The 9,275-nt window shown below is 42.1% G+C and overlaps 2 protein-coding genes and 1 long non-coding RNA gene across 3 annotated transcripts in view; 1 reads left to right on the forward strand and 2 right to left on the reverse strand.

The window, feature by feature from the left end:
* Positions 1-3,659: 3,659 nt before the first annotated feature.
* On the reverse strand, positions 3,660-5,304 carry LOC109972842 (dexamethasone-induced Ras-related protein 1-like). The gene is made up of 2 exons (XM_020622026.1): positions 4,907-5,304; positions 3,660-4,679 (listed from the first exon to the last, which is right to left on the reverse strand). Exons 1-2 carry the CDS (start codon positions 5,175-5,177, stop codon positions 4,150-4,152), a joined length of 801 nt encoding a protein of 266 aa, XP_020477682.1. The 5' UTR covers positions 5,178-5,304; the 3' UTR covers positions 3,660-4,149.
* Positions 4,698-6,932, forward strand: LOC109972843 (uncharacterized). The gene is made up of 3 exons (XR_002276747.1): positions 4,698-4,774; positions 5,823-5,924; positions 6,728-6,932. It is a non-coding gene; the product is annotated as an uncharacterized LOC109972843 (long non-coding RNA).
* A 1,624-nt stretch (positions 6,933-8,556) lies between these two features.
* The window catches only part of pemt (phosphatidylethanolamine N-methyltransferase), a 46,436-nt gene continuing 45,717 nt past the window's right edge, over positions 8,557-9,275 (reverse strand). The window contains exon 8 of the mRNA XM_020622022.1: positions 8,557-8,672. The gene's annotated coding sequence lies outside the window, so the exon portion shown is untranslated. The remainder of the gene's footprint in view (positions 8,673-9,275) is intronic.

The raw sequence follows: 9,275 nt of genomic DNA on the forward strand, positions 1-9,275 counted from the left end.
CTTCCTTACCTCTATTAGTGTTGCTCGCTTGTTTGGTTTTATGGCCTGCAACCTCAGAGGCAGATGTTTTCATCTTAAAAAAAAATCCTAAACTCGACTGTATTCTACCTGCCCAGCACCAGATGACACAGAGAGTAAGTTAACAGGTAGAGCTGGTGAACAGAGTGCAGCATTTAGCAGCTAGTGAACTAGCTTTTTTTTCCAGGAGATGGTGGAACCTAAAATAGCACTAAAATACCTAACGTCCACTCATCAGATGAACAACACCACACCAAATTAATACTAGCATTACTCCAAACCTGCTGAATGTGCAAATATGTATCTGTTACAGAACGACCTGTGACTTGTTGAGAGTGTTCAGGAGCAACAAGTGCTGCAGCTGTGATGATGGCGTGCAATGAAAGCTGATCTTGAAGGCTGGACAGTAAAAGCACCTAAATCAAAGTAATGCATTGAGCATTGCAGGTTGCTAATAGCTCCCTGGTACGGCTCTCCTCAGAGTGCCCCTCCTTCTGGCTCTCCCACTATAACAGTGACAACATCGCTGTGTGCATAAGGTCATCTCATCCCTCACCAAATCCCTGATGTTCCCAACCTTGCTGTAACAGGCTTAAGGTCATTTATGACATCACACTACATAAACAGGATCCCTCAGTGTGCCATTAGTCACCACTAAGGCAACTACATCTCACCTGCGTGTCTTTAATGAAGTGTTGCCAACTGATCTTCTTTTATCAAGCAAAAGGTGTGTGTTATGTGTGTCCCCTTTTCCTAATGCAAATGCTTTTTAGTGCTGTCAATCAAAACATTTAGTCATGATTAATCACATGATTGTCTATTGTTAACTCATGACTAACTCAGTTAATCAATCACAATTTTAAAATCTGTTATAAACTGTGGTGATAAGTAACTAAGTTGTCAAACAATCTCCAGCCAAAATTTGTAGACAAAACTTTTGTAAACAGAGTCAAAATTAAGTTTTATTTAAGACAAATTGTTTGTTGAACCTCAGAGACGCCACCAGAAAGACTGGCGATCAGATCAAATTAGGCATGGTTTCCTTCAAGACATCTCTAAAACGCCACACAGACAGAACGGACCTCCAGCTCAGCCAGGGTCCAGAACAGAGACTACAGCCACAAACCGAGAAGCAACCCACCAAAAAGAGCTAGCCATCTGAGCCAGCGATGAGAGATCCTTTTCAGAGCTTGCAGCCCTGATGAGTTCTTCAACTCTGGTCCACCAGCCCCAGCTATGTGCCCCCCTGCAGCTAATGGCTGCATTTAATATTGTATTTCAGTAAAAATACAGAATAATGTCAAATGATATCTTAGAAAGCTTTTCCAAGATTAAAAAAAATTTAGCAGCATTTTAAAATGGCATGCTGAAGTGGATCTAATTTTCCCACTTAGGCCTACATTACATTACAAGATGTTATAACGCAAATAAATGTATATAACCAGTGGCAGTCTGTGGTTTAGGCAACATAGGCAATTTCCTACAGTGCCAATGCATGAGGTGTGCACATTAGCAGCCAGTTTAATAAGAGATTACATGCTAAGGTCTCATCGGTCACAATAAGTGCCAACACCAGTGTGGGTGTGCAGGGCCTTTCATCTATAGCAAGGCATCACATTCTATAAGCTGGTCATATGTTTTGTATATATTAAATTAACAAGCTGCTCTATCTGTCAGACAGATGGAGTGGAGCACAAAGTAATATAAAACTGAAATACTCAGTTGTAATAAAAGTGTATCAAAGTCCTACTTCAGCACAGTACTTGAGTAAATGTCGTTGTAATAAAAGTGTATCAAAATCCTACTTTAGCACAGTACTTGAGTAAATGTATTTATGTATTTAGATTCTATTGTTAGCCATTACTATCAATTTGCAATTAGATTTTGTGCAGTGTTCATATCCCAGTTCCATATTACCATGCAACTGTATACGGTGCATACAAAATAAAATGTCATACTATATAGTTGTGGAGTTAGTATATAATCTGTGTACATTTTCTACTAAAAGGACATGATGCACTATATCCACAGATGGACATCAGTCAGACTACAACTTCAAATATCAACCTCATCTTAATCCTGTTTATCACGCCAGAGATAAAAAGGTTTGCTGTGTGGGCACAAAGTTGAACGACGGCCAACAGGATATAATCCTGCCTTCCAATGAGGGCCTGAAGCTCGCTGAACAAGGGGTGTTGTAAACATATTCACATGTGCAGGTTTTACAGATGTTCCTAAGGCTGCATAAAACCTCTCCACAATAAGACAGCAACATGTTTTTTTTTTGCAGATCTAATATTAAATAATCCACCATCATGTTATTTGTTTTCAGTTTTCTGCATTTGCTTTCCTATGCAAGAGCACACTCAGACATGTTTTTAATATTGCTCTTTCCTCATTGTGAACATATTCTCAAAACCTCCTTACAATAAGTTGGAAACATGTTAAAGGACACCAGCAAATGCACAAGGCCACTGGACCACCAGGGGCATTAAGAAACTGTGCACATACAGTTGGGAGTTTGTCAGGTCAACTTTCATCTGCATCAGAGCTACTTTGATTTCGATTAAAATACTTTTAGATAACACTACTTGAGAAGACATTCCAAAGAAAACCTCCTGGTCTGACCCGTACTGGTCATCTCATTGCTCTGCTGCTGTGTTTATTTACACTGTGAAACAGGCTGTCCTCTCCCACCGTGGCACTGGTACGGTTGTTGACATTATTGTCATAATGATGGAAATTAACTTCCTAAAATGATTTTATTCGATTTGAGTGTCAGGCCAAAAAGTGCTGATGTTCACCCTCAAAGAACAAAATTCATTATGAGCACAACGAATGTTCAGCTACTCCAGACAACACTGCATATTAATGAACACTGTAATTATGTCGTTCCATAATGATTACAAGCAGCAGTAGAGCACACAGTGTTACTGCTTAATTGGAGGGCAGTGTTACAGCACACTGTTGTTTTCTGTGTTTCTGGTTCATCTCAGGGGGAAAAGTTAAACTTAGAAAAATGGGTGGCTCTAAAATGTATGTGCTTATGAATATTCACACATTCACAATCACTTGTTTTGTCATTTTGAGGAAGAAAAGCTATGTCATGCACTTCATAGCTCTACTCCTTTCTTGTGAATTCACTGAAGCTTAAGATTTGGTTTATTTTCCTGTGGTACAAACATATAATTTGTTTTTACCCTGGCTGACACCAGTAGGACAACTTCATATCAGTTTAAACATGGGATTTGTTTAAACAACAATAGAAGCCCTGATTTCTCTGAACACATGACATAATTCCATAATTTATCTGCTGAACATTACTGCTGTTTGGATCCAGGTGCCTCAGGCCACAAGCCTTTCCCTCATTTTCTGCAAGACAGCAGCAATGTGTGCCAATTTTACAGACAGGAGCTGTGTTTCAGAATGTTTGTTCATAGGATTGCTGATATTTATGAATGCAAACCGTAGAGATGTCCAAATGTTATGCCTAAGGAGTTCAAACCTGGCAAGTGTGCCTTCACTGCATGGGCTTTGGGATACAAATGAATCGACTAACAGGCCTTCGTGGGATGTGTGTAAGAAGGTCAAGAAGTAAGGAGGAATAAGAAACAAAGCAGCATACGTTTTAGCTTGTTGTTTTTAAATTATTTTAATATTTTCTTCGACTTCTTTGCAAAAGTAACAGACAATATACATTCACAATAAAAATAGTTCCGATCGCAACAAAACATTCAAACGTACCTATATAAAATTTACAATAAGATGCAAACAACGGGATTTCCCCCCAGCATTGCACCTCCTGAGCCGAGTCTCTTTCCTCCCCCCTCTGGCATCTGTAAGGGGCACGGCGTCAACAAAACACATTTTACTCATCGATGTGGGAGTCTTACAAGGTATGAAGCCACGTCACACATTGGGCCTGATTTACAGAACAAGATAACACTCTCAAATGTCTTGTGGGCAGTGTTTGTTTTTGGCGGTTTAAGCGGACTCGGGTGTCCAGTCGGTGTCCTCGGAAGCGGCGCTGCGCCGGGCGTCTCCTCGCCTCCCATGTCAGCTTCTCAAGCTGACGCACCAGGCTCCCTCTGCTTTCAAAGGTTTGTGTCGAGTATCTGCCTCGTATTCTACTTAGCTGATCACACATCTCTCTTTGTCTTTGCCCTGGCCGCCTCCGATTGCCTTCTCCTTGATGTACATGAGGTCGCTGTGCACGCTGGGTCTCCGGGCGCATGGAGTGACCACACCGTATGCTTCCCCAGTGTCCTTCAGTTTCTTGTTTTTCAGAGACTTTCTGTGCAGCATGTCGCAGTACTGTACGGACACTTTCCGATGAAGGTCAGGGCTCATTTCGTGAGGTAGTTTGGCCAAGGTGAACAGAGTCTGAAACATCTTATCCACGTTCTCGTTGCGCTTGGCGGAGATCTCGAAGTACGCACACTTCTCGTCCCCGGCCACCAGCTGCTCGATCTCCTCTTGCTGCACCTCCCGGTAAAACTCTCTGTCGCCCTTGTTCCCGCAGATGACCAGAGGCACGTCGATGTTCTCTTTGATTTTATTTTTCAGGCACGACTTGGTCTCGTAGATCTGCCGCTTGAGCCGCTGCACTTCGTGGAAGGAGTCTCGGTTGTCCAGGCTGAAAACGAGGATGAACACGTCACCTGGAGAGAGAAGAGGACACTTCGGTTAATTTGGTTCGTTTTCGATTTGTGCAAAGTGGAGTAGAGATGCAGCCTGTGCGCCTGCGACCTCCAAGGTATAACAGACAGATGCACACTGCAGCCATGCGCCCAAAGCGCACGGTGCACAACGCCTGCATGGATGCAACATTTAAAACCGGATTCTATACATCTTGCACAAACAGAATGAGATAAATGTAGATAAATACCTGTCAGGATAGATAGTCTCCTCATGGCGGGGAACGGGTGGTTCCCTGAAGTATCCAGTATGTCTAGCTGGTAAACGTCTCCCTTGATGCTGTACAGTTTCCTGTGAAAGTCCTCGATAGTCGGCGTGTACTGTTCGTCGAACCTCCCGTTCAGGAACCGGGATACGATGGCCGTTTTTCCAACTTTAGTGGATCCCAAAATCACCATCCTGTAGCAGTTCTTTGCAGGGATATTAAAGTCGCTCTCGGAGGGCGACATCTTCTTAATCATGGTTAAACCCGTGTGCGTGGACGTCTTTTCCTAAGATATGTGTGCGTAAAAGGCAGCTAAGCAGCCTTCGGTGAGTGGAAATGATCTAGTTGCTCTGCTGTGCGCTTCTGTTTCAATTCAGGATTGGAGTCTTGTATATAAGCGCACGGCAGATCCCTCCTCCCGTCCACGTCGGGAAAAGCGGGCCAAACTCCCGCTGTTGCGTCAGTCTTCCATGTCTATTGAATACAAGACCCGACACCCCCCCGCCCCATACTCAAACCCCAATAGTACCTACAACAGCAAAATTCCGAACTTTCACGGTATAGTACACTGTTAATGATTGAGTTCTTTTTCCGGCATCAAACCCGGTTTGGTACACTGTGAGTGAACCTTGGACATTTTCTCATAATATCAAACCTGGACAGCGGATATGAATTCTTCTAGACTAGTTTAATGATAAATGAGGCTTTTAAATTGCGGTTACCTCCATTTACATAATGCAGATTGTAATAAGCAGCACTAAGCGCATTCTCATGTCTTCAAAAGGACAAATATATGCAAAATAACACACTGCTACCTCTTTGCCCTTCAATATTCAAATAAAGTTGTTTGTCTCCCACTATCTTATATAAAGCCACATTCGATCATGTGTTCATTCACTAGATGCTGCGGTGAGACAGAAGGATTCTGCAGAAGTTCGGAGTAAGGAAGTTCGCAGGAAGGACATGCTGCACTTACTCCTTTGACCAAAAGGGGGCACTCAGGGTATGATTTCATCCAGAATGACAAAAACTCGTCCTTTATGTGTTGTATGCGTTTAATACGTTAACATATGAGCAGCCTGCACCTGCCTGTTTAGCTGAATGGCTTCAAGAGATTTTTTTAAATCACAGCCTACAATGCACACAGACATATGTATAACAGTCTATTGAAACCTCATTCACCTGTAATGAACGACATGAGTAACAGTACAGCAGGAGGCAGTTACTGGGTTAAACTCCAGGCACAAGAACAGCTGATTCAAAGCTTTAATACAGTTCATTCATTCAGGTGTGAAGAACTAACTTATTGGCACCACATAAGAAAAATGTAACAACTCTGATAAAAGTATAGTTTGACCCAGACTTCCTGAAGACTTATAGACATAATAAGACTAAAAAGGTGATTTAGATGTCCCCCAAATATCCAGACTTATGCTGAGGTGTGGGCCCAGGGGCCTGTCTCAGGGTTTCTGTCATTGTAAAGCTGTCTCACTTTCCACCATGGTGACCTGAGCTGTGCAGCTAACCTGCTCTGGAGCAAGGTCATTCCAAACACATCAGCATAAAATATTAGCTTATATATAAACAAATAGACAATTAAAAGACATAGTGATTACTCTAACATCAAACCGTGCTGGATGGGGGATTGTGGCTTTTAGAATTTGACCATCTGTAGTATGAAATCACTAGAATGCAACTGAATTTTTCTTTTCTCTCTCCTTTTAATGTATGAATTACACCTATGCTAAAGATTATAATACAATAATTTTATGAGTAAACTTTTGAGTAACAACAGTTTTCTCTCAGGTGGAGCTGGAGCAACACTGAGGGTGAAGCCTGACTGAAGCAGCTGATGCTGATCAGCTAGTGCAAGTACAACTTCAGGTCTCTGCTTCAACTAAGGCCCCAGACACAGTCCACGCACGTAACCGAGCACAAATGACAACGCGATGGCTTCCATTGCACCCATAGGCCCAGAGATCAGGTTATAAATGCAACACAAACACAGACTGGTCTCGCTCTCATACTGACAGTGGCAGATATGGCTGCAAACAATATTTTATACATTTTCCTTTTTTGTCTGTAACGTTATTGCTCTTATGACAAAACATGATATGTGGGTATAATACTGATACATAGTCTTGTAGCTCGTAAGTGTAACATGTTTAAGAACTAAGTGCTGTCTGAAAAAATATAAGCTCCATGTGAGTCCTCTGTGAGCAAGCTGTAAACAGATGAATGCTTCTCACATCTTTTCTCACCAAACTCTGTTGGTAAGTGTGACTGGGCCCTGAACCTTTCAACTCTGAGCTAGTCAGTGAGCTTATTGTCTGTGTTGGATAAGGGTTAACTACAGCGTGTGCGTCAGAGTCAGAGGATGATGCTGCTCAGCAAGTTCAGAGCATCAAATGTTTTGTTTTTTTTCATGTTCAGATAAACAAGCTCTCTGATAGGTGCCACAAGGACCTTCTGTGTTCTATACCCTGTGACCCAGTCTCTCAAGTATGTGTGTAACTTGAGGCAGCTGCAGAACAAGACAGTGTATTCTTGTGCATTTAACAGAGAATATGTACTTTCACTATTCCCTTACTGAGCATAAGTCCCACTGGGAGACAGCGAAAATAAGCATAAGCAGTACATGGACACAATAACAAAAAAAGGATTACGTGCTTATTAAAGATCTGATACAAACAGATAAAAGGAAAAGGTGTCAATAGGTGAGGCTCGTGGGCAGAGCCAAGGGGTGGCCGGAGGTGGCACCGGCCGTCCCCAGAATCGGATTGGCCACCCCTGTCAGGGTCAAAATGTGATGCTTGTCAGTAGTAATGAATGGAAAACAATGACACGTTGTTACCTTAAATACAACTAACAGTTTTCTAATACTCTCTATTTGTCAAATTAGTTTTGTTTTATATCATGCATTCATTTCTCTGATTGTGTTGCTGTGGAGCACTTGGCATGATTTGCCCAAGTGTTGTGAGCCACTGCAGCAGCGACGTCCCTGGCAATGATGAGGAGCACAGTCAAAGGTAGCTAAAGAAAGCACCGTGTGTGTCTCACTGTTATACAAAATAAACTGTGTGATTTTTTATACTGTATGGTTTATTTCATAGAACTAAGGGTTGAATTTACATTTTCCATGTCTTAAATATGCCACCCCTCTGGGTTTGAGCCTGGCCACCCCATCCAAAACTTTCTAAATCCACCCCTGGAGAGGCTAAATGAATAAATAAATAAATAAAGGCATCATCACTCAGCTCTTCCTCTCTCGTTCCATTGCTGCTACATCAAAAGCAAAAAACAAAACTATTAAACGAAAACTACCAGCTGAGTTGTATCCTCAGTGTGAGCAGCAGGTGAAGACGGTTTTGTTTTTGGCCGATAATAGTGCTGCGAGGGAAGGACTGATGTACTGTAGCACCACAGGGGAACAGGAAACGTAGAGTGGAAAAACAAATGGTGCAGGCAGTAAGCAAATAGGACTTCTGCCATGCAGCTCATAAAAGACAGAGGGAGAGGTAAACAGTAGGCGTTGGAAAAAACTGGCATGAAATGGTATAAAAACAGAGGCCACATTTACACCGTTGCTGTAATCAGGGCGAGTACACTCACAGGCATCCACAGTGCTCATTCCAACGTGTTGAAGGTCAGATTTCTCCACCTCTACAGTCGGCCTTACTCCCTTAGAAATACACTTCAGTATGCAGATGCAATCAGGAAGCAGAGCATCATTCACAGGGCAGTTCATGACCTGCAAGTGTTAAACAACTACGGTTACATGTTTCATTTGTGTGTGGATATACTGTAGCTGACAGGCTTTTGCTGTTTGTTTTGTCAACAATTAGTACAATTACAAAGCAATGCAGTAACAATAGATTCTCCAACCCCACAGAGGAATCGCAAGTCTATATTATACTTAAAATATTCCAACATGGTGTCTAGGTCAAAATTCCTCATCTTAATGAGCGTTCACAGGTATCCCAACACCCTGGAGCTTCCACCATGCTACGAGCAAACATCTTTCTATGGTGTCTATTTCCAAACAATAGTTTAAAGTGTCTTTGTGTAAAATTTGATGCTTTCTGTGTGAGCTTGCCTGATTATGCACGTACAGTATGTGTAAATAACAGTGTGCTGGTCTGTACTGTCCGTGTTGCTAAATGCAGTAACATCAGCATGTCAGCACGCTCACAGCAGTTAGCATCCATAATGAGGACCATGTTCACCATCTTAGCTTACTAACATTTGAGAATTTGCACTGAACACAAAGTACAGCTGAGGCTGATGCTAATGTCTGGGTTTGGTAGTATTTGGTCATAAAACAACTATCAGACAAATTGAAATTTTGATACTC

Source organism: Monopterus albus, unplaced genomic scaffold, assembly GCF_001952655.1.
Source record: "Monopterus albus unplaced genomic scaffold, M_albus_1.0 scaffold271.1, whole genome shotgun sequence".
NCBI lineage: Eukaryota > Metazoa > Chordata > Actinopteri > Synbranchiformes > Synbranchidae > Monopterus > Monopterus albus.